Source organism: Populus alba, chromosome 9 (assembly GCF_005239225.2).
Source record: "Populus alba chromosome 9, ASM523922v2, whole genome shotgun sequence".
Taxonomy (NCBI): Eukaryota; Viridiplantae; Streptophyta; class Magnoliopsida; order Malpighiales; family Salicaceae; genus Populus; species Populus alba.
Genome location: NC_133292.1, coordinates 8,918,284 through 8,936,194, shown reverse-complemented (window position 1 = coordinate 8,936,194; position 17,911 = coordinate 8,918,284). Strand labels below are relative to the sequence as shown.

General features: G+C 35.5%; 3 protein-coding genes across 3 annotated transcripts; 1 reads left to right on the top strand and 2 right to left on the bottom strand.

Moving 5' to 3' along the window:
* Positions 1 to 1,119: 1,119 nt before the first annotated feature.
* On the top strand, positions 1,120 to 4,483 carry LOC118059222 (protein CYPRO4). Its single transcript, XM_035072088.2, has 2 exons — positions 1,120 to 2,886; positions 3,983 to 4,483. The coding sequence occupies exons 1-2, from the start codon at positions 1,279 to 1,281 to the stop codon at positions 4,271 to 4,273; spliced, it is 1,899 nt and encodes a 632-aa protein (XP_034927979.1). The 5' UTR covers positions 1,120 to 1,278; the 3' UTR covers positions 4,274 to 4,483.
* Positions 4,484 to 6,064: 1,581 nt separating this feature from the next.
* Positions 6,065 to 7,689, bottom strand: LOC118059221 (ethylene-responsive transcription factor ERF109). The gene has a single exon (XM_035072086.2). It carries the CDS (start codon positions 7,592 to 7,594, stop codon positions 6,797 to 6,799), a length of 798 nt encoding a protein of 265 aa, XP_034927977.1. The 5' UTR covers positions 7,595 to 7,689; the 3' UTR covers positions 6,065 to 6,796.
* A 5,705-nt stretch (positions 7,690 to 13,394) lies between these two features.
* On the bottom strand, positions 13,395 to 17,070 carry LOC118059220 (ceramide synthase LOH2). Its single transcript, XM_035072085.2, has 6 exons — positions 16,721 to 17,070; positions 15,605 to 15,810; positions 15,220 to 15,375; positions 14,368 to 14,553; positions 14,109 to 14,287; positions 13,395 to 13,726 (listed from the first exon to the last, which is right to left on the bottom strand). The coding sequence occupies exons 1-6, from the start codon at positions 16,835 to 16,837 to the stop codon at positions 13,707 to 13,709; spliced, it is 864 nt and encodes a 287-aa protein (XP_034927976.1). The 5' UTR covers positions 16,838 to 17,070; the 3' UTR covers positions 13,395 to 13,706.
* Positions 17,071 to 17,911: the final 841 nt, after the last annotated feature.

Below are 17,911 nucleotides of genomic sequence, written 5' to 3'. Positions count from 1 at the left end.
TTTATATAAAAAATATTACATCACGAGATTCAAAGAAATGTGCGGAAAAAAGACGAGGTACTCTTTCTAACTGTTGAATTAAAATTTTGTTTTGGGTTAATTTTCTCATCTTAAGGAAGATGTGCGGTACTGTTAGTAATTAAAAAAAATACTGATGACAGATAGGATATTTCTTAACCATGTTTAAAGTTTCTTTTATGACACGATCCAAACACGGGGACAACACGTGGCAACCTTTACAAGCGAACCACAGTGTCTTCGATGCCAAGTAAATTACGGACGTCGGTTCGACGCTAAAGTGTAACAATCGATAGCCGGTAGTCTTACAAATGACAAAAGGTGGGGCGTTTTTGCTTTGAGGCCCTTTACCTTTAATGTTTTCGCAGGTCTACTTTCTTTTACTCGAAGCATCCTTTCTACACCCTCCTCCCTATGCGATAATGCATCCATGATCTCACCTTCGTTGGTTCGATGGAAATCATAAGAAAATTCAACATTGTGAAGTCACCATTTATTGTTTTTTCTATTTTGCATATTTCTTTGGATGAGTTATATATTTTAATTTTTTCCAAATTGATCAATTTTCTTATTTTAATTGATAATAATTTAAAATACTTTGTTCAATTATATTATAACACACAGAAGTTATCTCTTTTATTGATAGCTAACTCTTTTTTATATATTTTCTTGACAATATCTATGAAAATAGATAACTTCAATATAAATAAGATTAAAAAATATAATTTATTCAAAGTACAAGCATGAATTGAATAATATCATTTATTTAATTTTCTCTTCTCTAGATTATAGTGAAAAGACTAGTCTTGTTGTTTAGATTTTTTCCTCATACAAAAACAATTATTACATATTACTCTTTGGGTCCTAGAAGAACATAGAGTAGTGTGAGTTCCCAAACATAAGAATGGGGGGGACATTCGAACCATGAAATTCAAAATTTGTTTGCAAATTTCTAGATTTTTTTTTTAAAAAAAAGCTACCAATACAAATATAATAGACCTGAGGGCATCAATGCAAAAAACTAAATCTATAATTAAAACCGATATAACCGGTCAATAAAGATCCTCTATAAATAAAACCCATAACTGCCTCCAAGAGATTAGTCTAATCCATCAATCAACACAAATCTGAAAATTCTACTCTCGTATCTTATCTTCTCTCCGTCAGATAGATCATATTTCAAACCCTCCAGTCTCTCTTTCATTCAATTCACTAATCCCAAGAACATCATTTCTCCTTTTCCAATAGCTCAAAGCAAAAATGGGAACCTCTCAAAGCCGTGAAGGCAAAGAATTCTCTGATACGGAATCAGAATACCAATCAGAAGAAGAAGAAGAAGAAGAAGAATTCCATTACGACGCCGTTGAACGCCAGGAAACCCCACAAGCCACTTCCTCGTCCAAAAAAACCCTGGATGAAATCGATTCCAAACTCAAATCCCTCAAACTCAAATACCCTTCAAATTCCCAAACTACCCTCAACACCGTCAAGCTCTACCTCCACATAGGCGGTGACTCGCCAAATGCTAAATGGATCGTCTCTGATAAACTCACTTCTTACAAATTCATCAAAACTAACGGCCCTGATGATTCCGATTCTGATCATGATGACAAGGAAGGCGATGGGAATTCTTTTTGGGTTTTGAAAGTAGGGTCTAAAGTGAAAGCTAGGATTTCGACGGAAATGCAATTGAAAATGTTTGGTGATCAAAGACGAGTCGATTTTGTGAATAATGGTGTTTGGGCTCTGAGATTTTTTAGTGAGGAGGAGTACAGGAAGTTTTTAAGTTTGTTTCAAGATTGTTTGTTTGAAAATGTTCACGGGCTTAATGCTACTGAAGAAAATAAGTTGAAAATTTATTCAAAGGAGTTTATTGGCTGGCTTAAGCCTGAAATAGCTGATGATTCGATGTGGGAAGATGCAGTGGAGGAGAAGGAGGAAGAACCAGTGCGTGTTAATCAGGATTTATTGGAGGAGTTTGAGGAGGCAGCGAATGGGGGTGTGCAAAGTTTGAGTTTAGGTGCTTTAGATAATAGTTTTTTGGTTAATGAGTTGGGTGTTCAAGTTCTTAGGAATTATAATAAAGGGGTTTATGGGAAGGGTATTTGTGTGAAGTTTGACAGTAATAGGAGTGAAGGGTCTAGTTTGGAGCAATCTACGCCAAAGAAGGCAATGTTAATGAGGGCGGAGACGAATATGATGTTAATGAGTCCATTGAAGGAAGGGAAGCCACATTCAACTGGGATTAAGCAGCTTGATATTGAGACAGGGAAGATTGTGACTGAGTGGAAGTTTGAGAAAGATGGGACAGATATTACCATGAGGGATATAACAAATGACACTAAAGGGTCGCAATTGGATCCATCGGAAAGTACATTTTTGGGGTTGGATGATAATAGGTTGTGTCAATGGGATATGAGGGATAGGAGAGGGATTGTGCAGAATATTGTTAAGGGTGGTGATTCACCGGTTTTGAATTGGAGTCAGGGGCATCAGTTTTCCAGAGGGACTAATTTTCAGTGCTTTGCTAGTACGGGTGATGGATCAATAGTTATCGGATCACGTGATGGGAAGATTAGGTTGTATTCCAAGACATCAATGAGGCAGGCTAAGACAGCTTTTCCAGGGCTTGGTTCACCGATCACTCATGTGGATGTTACATATGATGGTAAATGGGTGTTGGGGACAACTGATACGTATTTGATCCTCATTTGCACCCTGTTTACAGATAAGGATGGAAAGACTAAGACTGGTTTTGGTGGTAGAATGGGAAATAAGATACCAGCTCCAAGATTGTTGAAGCTGACTCCTTTGGATTCACATTTGGCTGGTGCGAATAATAAGTTTCACGGTGGCCATTTCTCATGGGTAAGCACACATACCTGTAAATGCTTTTGCAGCATGTTTTTGTTATTGCGTTTATATGCCTTTGTTGTTGGTTGCTATGTGCTATTTACTGTTACTTTAAACTGGCTACCGCTTTTAATTCATATGTGGCAATTGTGTTCAGTTTGATAATTCTCTGATCATTATTTAAATACACACGAAGTGCATTTAATGGGGCCATAAATAAGATCCTCGCAGAAGTTGTGCTTCATGCTATCTGTTTTTCAAGCTGAATTTTCTAGCTGAAAAATCCTTAAACAGCAAGAACCACCATAAGACTGTCTTGAGTTTACATTTCACTTCCAATTTATGTGCTCTTGTTAGTGTATGCATACGGAAATCCTTTTGTTAAACATGATAAGTCAATCTTGCAGGCTTTGCAATCGCCTATTATGATGCATAGAGTTAAATCTATTTAGCAAAACCACCATTTCAACCTCTATGGGAATAGCATCCACACAAACTGGCTAATGCTTTCAAGTGTCCTAGGCAATTTCATGAATTAGCGAACATGGTTGATAAGTTTCATAAACATGTTAGTTATCTTGCTAGAAAACAATATATTCATGATAGTCGGTAAATCTTTATTATGTTCCAATTTTGTAATGAATTTTGTAGCTTGGATGCATTTGTTCTTTCTTTCTCCTATATCAGTGTCCCGGTGAACCTTCACTGTAGAGAAGCAGCGGTAAATTGATAGAGATATAAGACAGAGAAAGAAATAGAAGGTTTAAACTGTCAACTGATAGCATAAACATTAGTTTAATAAATGGTCCGTGGAGTTGAAAAAATTGGATTTATCAAGCAAGATGAAGTTGATAGCATAATCAATTCATGGAAATATAGAATTTGTTTCACCATGTGAACTCTTTGGACATTCATGTGAATGTGATTTCCCCAACGTTATCCACTTAATGTAGTGGAGAAAAGCATCTAGATCCTCACATTAATCTACAAGTGTTAACCCGTTTCTGTTCCTGAGTCGGGTGTTTGCAATTGCTTGTCATCCTGTTATGCCCTGATACTAATGGACTCTATTGGTTTATGCGTTTGTCTCATGTTCAATGTTATTTTTCAGGTCACCGAGAATGGTAAACAAGAGCGTCACCTAGTCGTGACAGTGGGCAAGTTCAGTGTGATATGGGATTTCCAGCGGGTGAAGAACAGCGCACACGACTGCTACCGAAATCAGCATGGTCTCAAGAGCTGTTATTGTTATAAGATTGTGTTGAAGGACGAGTCTATTGTAGAAAGCCGTTTCATGCACGAGAATTATGCTGTCAGTGACTCCCCAGAAGCTCCACTGGTGGTGGCAACCCCAATGAAAGTCAGCTCTATCAGCCTTTCCGGCAAACACTCACGTGGCTGAAACTGAACCGTCCTTGTTTATTTCTTTTTGATCTGTACAGTTCATTTCTGCTATCTTCAGTTTAATTTGCTTCATTTTCCGCATCTTCTAGTTGATTGTGGCTTCTACTTGAATCTAGTGTGAATCTTTCATCTTGTTTTTTTACCACTAACTTTTGAATAGTTGTTTTTTAAGGTGAATAAATATGTATGAAACTTGGTTTCTTGCAAATTGCGTCTTTAAGATTTCTGGCCTATCATGAGTTTCACTGATTTTTATTCTAAAGCACACGATCCGAGGTCAGAATGATTGTAGAAAGGAAAGGAATCCTGATATAATTTTCTTCTTGGCTATGTATGAACAGATTGGCTCTGAAATTGAGCGCGTTCAGAAACACCAAGGATAAAGGATCTTTTTTGTTGATGTTGAATAATCAATAAATTGGAAAGACATGGGCTGCTTCCGCTCAGATGGTTTGAGCTTTTAGATGTTAGAATGTGGAGCCTGGTTGATGAGAATAAAAATATGCGCCTTACCGTTGCTAATTTAAAATAGCAGCGCACGTGACAGCGTAACTGTTTTTATTTTTTCCTTTAAGGGATCAGTTATTTTTATTTTATTTTTTTATGTGATATCTCATCAATTTTTTATGTAGTTCAACTAATTTCATAAATTTTAAAATTAATAATTATATAAATTTTTAATACTAAATTCATAATTTTTAAAGCACAAATTTAAAATCTAATTAATTAAATTTACTTTTACTTTTTTCAGCCGACTGGTGGCCCCTAGATTAGGCCTTATCGCCTAGACGTGGCATGCATTTTAACGTTTGTGATTAACTCCTTTTTCTCATTGAAGCTGGGGGTGAACACAGGCGACATTACACGGGTTTTGTCTTTTGTCTTTAGTCTTTATTGGAATCATGCGTTTTAGGAATAAAGCCAGTGTAATATAACACGCGTTTCAAGTCCTAATTTTCACAGGTTGTGCTTTAGCTGTGAATTTCTACAGAGGGAATAATTATCTTTTCTTGTTTTGTAATCCGTACTCGGAAAAAACCCCTTTTTTTTTCGTTTTGAAATTAAAAAGAGAAAGAACAAATAAAGACCTAAGTTGACCCCATCAACCCTAACAAACTCTTTATAGCCACAAGTGGTATAACTCCATGTAGTTGGATTCGTACAAACATGCTCTTCATCCATCCGTAAGAGGAAAACCTGCACTATGCGTCTTTTTATCTATGAAACTTGATATTCTTCCAAGCTTTCGACTTTCTTTCTTTACCAAGTGGATATCTAATTATAATTAGCATTAATGGCATCTATGATCTCGTTTGCCAGATTAAAATCACTGGATCTCGAATTGAGATTTACAAAAAGAAATCTGCTATAAGTATAATGATACTGTTATACCTTCAAGCCCAAGCGAAATTAAGATTAAAATCTATCATTCACTGGCAATAGAGAAACTAGGGACCTCAAGGACTTGATGAGACACAGTAAAGCAAATGCAACATCGTTGATTGAAGAAGAAAAATGATCATCGTGTTAATTCTAGATTGCTGGTATAATAGAGGAATCTGTCGTTTCACAAGGAAAGATTAGGGGTCTTTTTTAAGTGCTTAATTAATCTACTCGAGAGAGTGATTTGCACCACTATTTGATTTGATTTGATTTATTTTTTGAAAAAAGGAAGACTATATTCACTATTCAACGCGCAGATGACAAGAAAGAGGCACTATATCAGCTTAAAAAAGGTTCGCCACGATCACATCGTTTTGCATAAACATTATGGTGAAATTAACATGTGTTTAGTTGAACTCAATTATTTATTGGCAGGGCCCTTTTTGCTTCCAGACAAGGTCACAATCACTCGAGTAAAGCAAACCTCTAATCCCCACGAAAAACTTTAATCACTCTCTGCTCTCTGGATATTCTTATCATCGCCATTATCTTTCGTTTCTTTTCAGCATGCTCAACTTCTTTTTTACACGTGATGGTTTATTTAAACACATGTTCAACAAGTGGAAATTGATTCCTCGTCTTGTTGTCCACCGAGAAAACCCACATGCTAAATTACATAGGATGGGCAAGTCATCGTAGCTTGGCTGCTGCGTGTACAGGTGGCGCTGTCACTTCTGAAAGAGGAATGGACAGTATCCTGCAACATGAGTGGAACCCACAGGACCACAGTGGCCCTTTCATCAGGTGAGATTTTCCTGACAATTTATACGTGACGTGGGTCCCTGGTCAACAGTCCAGGTTTTCGCAGCAGCTCAAAACAGAGCGGGAACAGAGCAGAAAAACAGAGGAACTCGTGTGTGCGGAAACTTTTGTCTCGTTAATTCTCTATGCCACTCGAAACAACAATTTAGTACAAATTTCCTTAAATTCTACAGTAAGAATTGTACAAGTTAACATTCTACGACCAGCGACTTGATGATTCTTTCTTGAAAAATAACAAAAGAGAGGAAAATTTCTTACAGCTGCCATTCTTAGACACCTAAATTAACAATAACATTAACAAAATCTGGAACTTCAGTTAAAAACCAATGGTAGCAGCACTTGCGGTATCGGAAGAATTGGAAGAACCACCATTACCAAAATCCATCATCATCGTCATCCATTCTTGTAGCTCTTCGTCTACAATATTATCCAAGAACTCATTGTCTTTCCCCATTTCCGTTTCAAATTCACTTATCTTCTCACTGATTTCCTGCTGCTTCTCTTGCTTTTCTGTACTCTCTTCAAAACTAGCAATACCACTATCAGGAAATGGAAAATTAAGCTTAGCTCTTGGCCCTCTAAAACCAATGGCTGCCTTATCATAAGCCCTTGCCGCCTCCTCTGCAGTGTTAAACGTCCCTAACCAAACCCTTGCCGCTTTCCGTGGATCTCTTATCTCTGCAGCCCATTTCCCCCATGGCCGTTGCCTTACACCTCTATAATTCTTCTTTGCTCTCTTTCGTTTCCCTTTCTTGTCTTCCTTTTTATCTTCTTGATTTGGCGGGAAAAAGTTGCATCCTAAGCACCCTTTGATCTTGCAAACACCACACGTGTCAAGATCCGAAGATGGAGGCAATATAGAGTTGTAAAAACCATTCCCGTTACTGCTTGTACTTCCGAATTGTGGATGTGAAGTGGTGATTGGCATATTAAAACTATTTATCTCCCTTGAGAAATCCCTTGATGCGGTGCCAGAAACTACGTTTTTGAGAGCAGCAACCATCACGGCCAACTCCTGCTCTTGGGTCAATCTTAGCGGTGGAGCTTCCGGCGGTGAGAAGAGATTCGCTGACGGAGCTTCACTGATTTTGGGCCTCTTTGGAGATCTTTGCATTTTTTAAACTTTTTTGCACTTCTGCTTCCTGTGTCAAATGTTTTCTTTTGATCTGTTCTGCTCTGCTGCGAATTTGTGTTTTTTTTATGAGAGAGAAGGAGGGGGGAAGTATATATGGAGGGAATAGTGACGTGGCTACCAGCTGTCACACTTAATGCACACGGGGTTTGAAGGCTATAAAGGCACGTGGGGACCTTTGGTGACATAGAGGGTTTTTTTTTTTTTTTTTCAAGTGACGTGGGAAACATTAAATGATTAAAATATTAAAAGAGTAAAGAGAGCATACTGTGCACGCGGCTTATTGTGCCTGTTTTTAGCACTAAAAAACATTGAAAGAGTAAAGAGAGCTTGCTGGCGTATACTCCCGCTCTGGAAAGCTTGTATTCCATACCTTCGAAGTTTCCTTGTGTTGTTTTGAATACATGACATCGGCAGTGCAATTTTCAGATAAATTATTTAAGTTTTTTTTTCTTACCAGCACAGTTGTTAGAAAAATTGATAAATCATCACACTCTAGAAAATAATTTAAATAATAGAATAGATAAAGAGTAGTCCGAAATTTTTTATTTTTAATTTTTAATTTCTTAACGGTTACATTATTCTTAGTAGCACAACATAAGAAGTTGCTCTAGAAGAAATAGCCCCAAAATAATATTTAGTACATTTTGATGTTCGAAAAAAATCTGAACTGAACCAAAGCAAATTACAGATACATGATTTAATTATGAGTGTTTGAAATTAAGTTTCAACATATTTTTCATGAATTTTTTTATTTTTAATTAATTAATTTAGATTATTTTAATATATCAATATTAAAAATATATTTTTTAAATAAAAAAATATTTTAAAAAATGACTGATATTTCAGTAGAAGAACCGTAGAGGTAACTCAAACCAGATTTAGCTCGGCTGTCAAGAATCTAACGTTCTAGAGACGGTTTCCGTCGATTTCTACACGGTCGTTGAAATCGTCGTCGGGAGTCTTTATTAGCAGGAGAAGGCTGGCTCGTACGCTGATGACCCCAAAAGTTAAAGAAAGGACAACAATCAAACCGTTTGACGGATTGGATAAGGTCAAACTCGTATTATTATAAATTATTCAATCTCAGCGTCCACCAAGGCAGGAAAGCTACATCAACGGTTACAACTTCCAGAGATCGAAGACAAGAAACCATGAATCAGGAAAGTCAAGCAGGGACCACATGCGACCAATGGGCTTCTGGATCTTAAAACTATTTTTCTTCTCAATTGATTCATTATTTCTTTTTTGAGTTCTAAATAAATTATCTATACTTATAACTTGATTATTGTATATTTTTCTTTTTTTTATTGCAAGCTTTTATTAGATTCTAGGGTAAAATAATACACAGCATTCAGATTTAGCTGTCATCAAAATCAACACCGTGAGGGAAAAAAAATGATTAATTTAGGTTTTATAATTGAAGTGAAGAATTAGCATGAGATTTTTTGTATTGCTACTCTATATATATATCCATCCCTGCTTGCTTTAGAATCAACCCACATGCCTTCCTTTATGTTTCTTTACCTGCTCATAAATTTTGTGATTTTTTCCCCTTCGTATCTTTAAACTAATCTGTGTATTCATAAAAAAAATGTCAAATTATTATCTAGTGATTTTAAAATATATTAACTTGATGTATAAAAAAAACAATTTTTTTTATCCGTGCTAGCTCTCTGCGGTTCAAATTATTTCTTTTTTTTCTACGAGAATTCATTATCAGGACTACGGCATTTAGTTTTTTTATTATTATTAAATACTTCTCGAATTAAAGATAGACCCTCACTTCTTACTCCACGGTGTCAGTACAGAGTGGTTCCAAGAAATAAACAGGAAATGGCTCGGTGGAGTATGATGAAGTTAGTTGCCTTAATTCCTTGGCTCCCCACTACACTGCCATTCCTTGTGTGAGAAATGCTGGGGCGAGTTGTGTCTGAGCTGACATTTTATGTAAACATGTCTGTCCCTTTTTAATCACACCACATTATGTCCTGTAGAAGTTTCACGGCTACTTCTACACAGCTGATCAGTACGCGCTCTGTTCCCTCCTTCCGTTCCACGAGGCATCAATCCATTAAGTTCTGTTGTTAATCATTACTTTAGTTGAAGATAGTAATACAATTCGTCTTTAAAATAATGATTTTTTAATTCAAAAGTTATTACATACGTAAAAGAGTTGGAACTATCATATACTTTAAGCGGTGCATGTAGTGGTTTTTTACTGTCAAAAAAATATCTTATGTCATCTTAATTTGTTTGAGGTTTTAGAGAGAGAGAGATAGGGAGAGAAAGAAGGAGAGAGAAGCAAGAAGAAGAATGGGTTTGTCTTTCCCAGTTATGTTCTACATGCTTACGGTAGCAAGAGAAACAATAATATATATTATTTATTTTTTAAAATTATATTTTTAAATTGGTATAAAAACATTAAAAAAAATTTAATTGGAATATAAAAAAATAAATTTAAAAATCTTTAAAAATATGATTGAACACCGTACTGCGTCCGGGATCTTAAATGGCGTGCTGGGCGTGGTTTTGGCACTAAAGCGTAAAGAGAGCTCGCTGGCATGCACTCCACTCTCGAAAGTTTGGGATTTGAGGGCTGAGAAGTTTCCTTTTTATGGCATCGAATACATGACGTCCGCGGTACAAAATTCCCTTCCTGTAAAAAAAACGTTTTCGTCGATGTACAAGTGAAGGTGGAACTTGCCTGCTTCAAATTCAAATGGGACGACCTAATTTAATAATATGGAAGTGGAGACTAGGGTAAAATACTCTAAATATTTAAAAATTAGAATGAAAATTCGATGTGATAATTGCTCATAAATCATATTATAAGCTTGAAATTCAATTTTTTTAATTAAAATGTATATTTCACTAAAGTGGGATTTTAATTTTACGTCGGTACGTTCTAATGAAAGTATAAGCTTGAAATTCAATTTTTTTTGTACCGTCTAAAATAATATTTTTATATATAAATTAAATTAAGTTTTATTTTACTAATTAATTTTTTCCTTCGGTTGAAGGGCCATCAGATACTTTGGAAGCACAGTAATAATAGACTTCTGTAATTTCTTAAATTCGCACGATAGGGATCCTTTCAGGACCTGAAGGGGAGAGAGATCCCATGTTCTTTCTGTTTCGAGAGGCCAATCATTTGTCCGTAGAAATTCGATTTCTCTCGGTAGCGGTCGGTTTCAACGCGGTCGGTCGTTTGAATTCTAGTTAATGTTAGAAAGAGACAGCTGGCTAGACTGGTACTCTTCGTACACCTCTCGACTCCTGAGGTAAGGAAGAGCCACAGGGGAGGGATTGGACAAGGTCATCCTTCCTTCTGGTCTTAAAAATCGTACTGTCCACGTAACCATCAAGTACGCAAAGCGACATCGACCATTTCAACAAAAGGAAAGAATACCCACTTGTACTAATTATTATCTACAAGACTAACTAAAATACGAGGTGCTTTTAATGTGTGCAAAACATTGTTGGTAATATTTTGTTTTTTTTAAAATACATGTTGGGTGAATAAGTTAACCTAGTTGATTTAATTTTTTAAAATTTTTATTATTTAATATTAGACTAATAAAAAATTATATTTCATAATTTATTTTGATATTTTTTTAAGAAACTATTACAGTCTCATCACCTGAGTTACGAGTTTTACAACTAACTTGGATAGACTCGAGTAGTTTTATTGTGTCTCTTTTGGATTGAATTTTTTTCTAATTTCATTGCTTAATAATGGGTTGATTGTGAATTGAACTTCACAACTTTTTAAAAAGTACTTTTTAAAAAAAATTAATTTATTTTTTTTTTAAAAAAAATTAATTTTTATTTTTTTTCAGATCATTTTGATATACAGATTATCCTCCGTTTATTTTCACATTAGATCAACATTTTAAACTTGATCATTAACCATATCCTATTTTAAAGTTTATTTTTTGTTATTATATAATTATAATTTTTTTTATAGATATCAATAAAAATACAATCCACTTCAAAAAATTAATTCCAACATTTTTATAGTTCGGAAAGCTTTTATTTATTTATTTTATGAATGTTAAATATTCACAAAATTGCAAGGCATTGAAAATAACTTGGAATAGTCCTAAAATTTTATGGAGGTCCAAAAAAATGATATATTTTATCTATGTATTTTAAGTAGAGATTTAAAAACATTTGCATAACCAGACATGAAACACCTAACCAAGATTAAAACAAGTTAGTTATGGAAATCACACGTGCAAATATCTTGAGAATCACATTAAAATTATTTAAATAAATTCACATGATTTCCTCGAGACTCCCCCATAAAATTTGAAATCTGAAAGTATCTATACTTATTTTATATTTTCAAAATTTATTAGATTTTAAATGTTCAGAAAATAAATTAAAAAACGAAGTAGAGAATCTTGATGTTATTTTTATAAATAGATTGAATCTTCATTAGCGTTTGTAAATATTTTTAAATTAAAAGTCAAACGTCAAAGTTCGACCACTGATCAAAAAACAACGATGATATCAAAATAGAGACTGACGAAGGGACGGTCTTATATATATATAAAAAATGGTAACAGCTTGATTGATTTGATTGATAATACAAATCGCAATACAGGGCAAGCTCGGCAGCCAGGCAGGCAATGGATACAAATTGTCATTGAACTAGAACAATAAAATAAAATTCATAACTCATGAAAAATAATGATGAAAACATCTCTATCTTCTTTAAAGTAGGGCCTAGGGCATCATAAAATTTATCACTTTCTTGTACGAAAAACAATTTTTTTTCTCAATGGGTTTTACATGGATTATCTGTATACATTGATGATTTTCTTTCCAGCCTTCCACTAGATTCCAGTCCAACACCATGCATAACATCTAAATCAAATTCCAGTATCTTGTTTTCAAGACAGCTCAGAGGATTTTTTTTTAATAAATAAAATAAATAAATAAATTTGTAGTATGCTATAACTAGAGTCAAAATTAGCACGAGATTGGGGTCTAACAAGTTTATATTGCTTCAAATTCTATCCATGTCCCCAAAAAAAAGATAGTTGCTTGTATTTACAATACCAATAGCTCAATGGAAGCTCTAGGATTAATCATTTAAATGATTTGACTCCACAATGACGCCAACTATCCGTGTCTAGACTCCAGACGACGTGCTTCCAAGAAATAAACAGGAAATGGCATTCGAAACTCTTACCAGCAAATAAGAACAGAGTTGAGTCCATAGCCCACTCCCAGCACTAACAATTTGTTGGCTCAGTGGAGAATGATGCAGTTAGTTGCCTTCTGACACCCACCACTACAAATACAAAGCTGGTTAGTACTTAGTACTGTCATTCCATGTTCGAGGAATGTCGGGAGGAGTTGTGTCTCGGTTGACATTTTATACTGCTCAGCTAACACGCTGTTTCTCTCTTCCGCCCTGCAAGGCGTCAACCCGGTTTGTCTCAGGTAATATGCAGCATCACATCTCATGCATAGACTTGTCGAGGTTTTTGATTTTTAAAAACCCTACTCTGTTGATCGATGATCGAAAAACTCATCATGATCTTAAAAAGATTTTCCAGACTGAAGCTGCCATTTCAGTCTGCAGCGACGAAATGGCTTTTCCAGCTCAAAATGATTTGAAATTTTGCGGCCGAAGTGAAAGGGAGGGGATTTGAGATTTTGAATGCGTCATGTCTTAGGGATGTAATACGAAACCACCATTGCTCAACCCAACACATGCTTCTGAATCTACGCAATTCCCCATAGGCTATGACAATATAACAAGTGATTAGGACTAACACACCAGGAAAAGAAAATGCATTACGATGCTGCTTTTTCCACTTTCCATTTAACAATATATGGACTGATCTCATACAGGAACTGCCTATTATTTGTACACCAAAAAGAAATCAAGAGATTTGCACCAGGGTCCTATCTTCTCATCTCTACGCCATGAAGAATTGATCAATATTGAAACAAGTAAATTATTCACCTAATTGGTGAAGACCAACAGACCGAAGATACAACAAACCTACATATAAGTCAAACTAATCTCCTCAGAGTCACTGCTGAGAACAAAAAAGTTGATCAAAGTGTCCACCTATTCATCATCTTCTGAATCTGCAATTGTATTAAAAGAAGTTAATAGCTCTCAATAAAAAAACCACAAATCCGCAAACCAAGGTGATATGAAGTGAAACGAGATGATAAACAGATGACATTTGGCAGTTCTTGGTAATATGTGCCAGGGACTGTTCAAGAACTCATCAGATTGTTTGAATAAATGATTCCCAAGGCAGCCTCTTTGAAGTAAAGTTTTAATTAACTTCATTCCTCAGGCTCTATATGCTCAAAGAGGAAGTAAAAAAGAGGAGAGAGGGTGAGGGGGTTCTAAAACTCTGAAGGAAACCATAGACATAGAGGCTGACCTCCTCCCTCAAATCTGGAATTTTCCATTCATGTTCCGAATTCAGTTGTAAAATTAAAAGAGTAGAAAGCTTACCAGATCTTATATCTTCTCCCACTCTTCCCCTGTTTCTCAGCTGTCTCATTATCATTGAGTATATCAGGATCCACCAGTATATGTGGAATACAAGCAACATCAGCAGCATTGTATTGAAGACATAGTACACTAATTTGTCGTAGGCCAATGATAAATCCAAAAACTTCACCAATTCATAGCTGGGAAATGCCAACCAAATAGTAGATGAGGAAAAGGAGCCAAAATTAATGAAAATAAGTCATCTATCATGAAGACAAACCTTGTCGCTCTAATAACCCAAAAGGGGAAGAATATTAGACGTAGTACGAGCCATGAGACGGCAAACAGTCCAAAGAAAACACTTGCTCTAAGCTCCTTGCCAGAATATTTGAAAACTTTAGCAGCTTCTAAGAATACATCACTTGCATCATGCAGGGCGAGGATGATCATGCCTATCCGGAAAAATCTGCATGGCAAAGTTTATAAGTTAATTACTCATTGAATGTGTCCGGATAAAGTATTACTTAAACTTTGCTAGACTTAATAGCTACTCCTGTAAGGAAATCAAAAGAGGGCCACAAGAATATAACTCTAAGGAAAGAAAGCTTTGGCATCTCAATATAAATATACTTGTAAAAACACTAACAATAAAGAAAAAAGGAAGACAGAAAGAGAACAGCTGGATTGGCTTAATAATGACGGCCAGTTTTAATTGACCTCAATCTCGAATATTATTGTGTACAGAAATCAATAGAGGGGCATGAGTATAGAACTCTAAAGAGCCTGGCTCTTGCATAGAACTTCTCTCAAAAAGTTTTTCCATCTTGATCTAAAAAGGCTTGTAAAATGACTAAAAATAAAGAGGAGGGAGAAAGAGAACAAGAGAATCCGCTTAACCTCAAGAAGACTTCATTTAGTATTAATTAAAGCATCAGCTAATGAGTCGGTTGAAGAACATGATAACTAGCATTCAACTTTGGAAAACATGATAGATTTTATAATCTATGCAGCTATCTTTGGTATGAGTATCCAACTTTGGGAACCAGAAAGAAGCAACAAGATGAGGCTAGAAGAGAATTTGAGTATTGCTGGCTCACAACTCAGAGTACCAAAGGAAAGACTGAATTGTTACCTTGTAATATATGAGTATCCAATTAATATAACCGTAATTACATGATGAGACATCATCACGGCAAAATCTTTCCTTCTAGTTTCCCACATAAGGAGGGCAGCAATACTGTACATGTAGAACCCACATTGGCACATGTAGAAAAGCGTTACTGGAAACCTGAAATAAAAACAATTTGCGTCAATCAAGGAAACTATGACCCCTGATGTGGCCCTCTTAGAAGTAACCGAAATATGAAAGCCTCTTAAGCAAGCTCAAGTATCTGGAAAATACTTGATATCCCAAGCCATAAAATGCATTTCTGCCATCCACACTACACCAGCTATGCACAACTAGTAAGCAACTATCATCACCAACTGCAGAAATTCATAGCATATGAATCACTCACCTCAATTCTTGATGTGGCCAGCCTCTAAAGTACTCTTTTGTATCTCTGAACCATGGTTCGTTGCAGGTAATTTTCAGAGCACATATTTCAACAGTAGCATAGTATGTAAGCTTCCACATAGATTCTGAACATTTTACAATAGTTGCCTCATCAATCCTTGATGGAATGGCTCTGGCTTTACTATGCAACAACCAAATGGCCAGCCTCTGAGAGATATGGAGAATTTATCAGGATCCTATGGATAAAAGGCAGGCATATTTTTCTATGCATGGAGTCACAGTAGGCAAGAAACAAAGCAAGAACTATGATAAAGTGGTCATATTGGGCACATGGATACCCTGAATTGTAAGGAAAATAAATATTCAACATTAGTATAGCATAGAGTTACAGACTTGCACGCAAATTTTTTTCTGATCTGCTGGCTTAAATAAAGACATAAGCGCCTATAACTGACATTGTATGATAGCAATTAAAAATGTTGTTCACACAATATTTCCTACCACTCACTGCGGCCAAGGCCACTTGCAAATAAGAAGATCGTCAGAGCTGTAGGGAACTTTTTAGAGCAAAAGCAAACATTGCAACAACCTTAACTGTTTCTGATAGAGGGAACAAAAATCCATACTATTTTACATTTCAAGGCCTTAGTCACGATACTAAAACTGAAAAACCCTTAGCAATTATTTTTCAAGCACTGTAGCAACTCATGAAGTCAAACAACGGGATCATGAAAGATTGATGCACGGTGATTTCAAAACAGATCTTTTCAAAAACGAAGGTAACGGAAATCAAACGAGATCTATATCCTTAAAGCTGTCCTCTAATAACATGAAAAATGAAAGGGAGAGGTAATAAAATTCTCCATGACTATATCCTCGTTGAAAGAAATAAAATTACAAAACAATAAGATTTGCTTAGAATTTAAAGCCTGTGCTTCTGTTTCACCTCAATTTAAAATCTCATTCATCATTCATCATTCATCAACCTCAGATTCCAATAAAATTCCTTAAATCCTGATCAATTCATAAATAAATTCTCCTCCGATAACTAAACAGCAATAGAAATGATAAAAACTGGAAAAATAACTAAATAAAAAAAGAAGCAGAGAAATCTTACTCGAAAAAGGAATCTGTCCAATAAGAAGCGAGCAGGGAAGAAACTAAAAGCGAAGCAAATGGAAAGGAGGAAATGAGAGGGGTCTGCAGAGCCATTGTGGCTCAAGATCGAGTCCATGCGAGAGATCTCCAACCAAAATTGTAGAGTTAAGCATCAATTATTGTCGTTAATTCTCCCATAATAATCCAAATTACGAGCAAAGCAACTCAACTGCTAACGAATTTCACTAATTTTAGTAAAAATTAAAGTGAGAAAGAAGGAGGTGTTCTTTATGACGAGTAATAAATTTGGGGTTATTGAGACAATCAGATCTCGCTGTGTTTTTTAGTGTCCGTGCTGGGAGACAGCGAAAAAAAATGGGCGCTGTTTCATTTATAGGGCAATCCCATATTAGTCCCCGGATTGTACAACAGTCCTCAATTGTTTCCCAGACTTGTTCTTTTGTCAATAGACTCTGCCATGTATCAAGGCTAATTCTTTTCTCTATTCAAAGTCACTATTTACGTATGTCAAGAAAAGAAGTAGATTTTGCATAATATTAACATTTTATGTGAAAATTTATGCATTCATTCTAGAATAAAGGACTCGATTGAAAACTTATGAACAAATAGAGATCCATTTGATGAAAATAATAGATCGGGTCCTACTTGAGAAATGGGTAATTTGTTGGGACTAATCTGATATTTACCCATTTATTTGTTTGACAAGGAAAATGATTCTTTTTTCTTTTTTCTTTTTAGGAGGTTGTTGGCGTCACGTGGGGGTAGGATGGGATGAGCCCATCGTTTTTTAGGTTAGGCAGCTTTGCTTTAGCCGATTCTCGTACTCCTTATATATTAAATAAATTTCTTGTTCTTGTTTTTCTGGTTCCTATGTTTTAAAAATATTTAAATTTTTTTTATATTTTTTTTTATATTATTTTTTATATTTTTAAATTATTTTAATATGTTAATATTATAAATCACCCTGTATTTCATCCTCTGCAAAGCTCATCTTCGTTGCCATTTCATGGCTAAATAGTCAGAAGTCTGGGCTTCTGGCTTGTTTAATCTGAAATTGATAGACCTGGGCCCTGGTTTGTACTGCCAGGGCTCTGACCAAGCCCGTGAAAATAATAAACAAAGAACAAGTGTTTTGCTGCTGGAGCCCTAACTTGTTAACAAGCAATACCCACCAACCACCTCGGTCTTG

Excerpts from the sequence above, each read along its gene's own strand:
- LOC118059222 (XM_035072088.2), top strand. The coding sequence starts at position 1,279 with ATGGGAACCTCTCAAAGCCGTGAAGGCAAAGAATTCTCTGATACGGAA. Across the intron at positions 2,887-3,982 it reads ACGGTGGCCATTTCTCATGG|GTCACCGAGAATGGTAAACA; the intron begins GTAAGCACACAT and ends GTTATTTTTCAG.
- LOC118059221 (XM_035072086.2), bottom strand. The coding sequence starts at position 7,594 with ATGCAAAGATCTCCAAAGAGGCCCAAAATCAGTGAAGCTCCGTCAGCG.
- LOC118059220 (XM_035072085.2), bottom strand. The coding sequence starts at position 16,837 with ATGGACTCGATCTTGAGCCACAATGGCTCTGCAGACCCCTCTCATTTC. Across the intron at positions 15,811-16,720 it reads TGGACAGATTCCTTTTTCGA|AGGCTGGCCATTTGGTTGTT; the intron begins GTAAGATTTCTC and ends CATATCTCTCAG. Across the intron at positions 14,288-14,367 it reads TGGGTTATTAGAGCGACAAG|CTATGAATTGGTGAAGTTTT; the intron begins GTTTGTCTTCAT and ends GGCATTTCCCAG.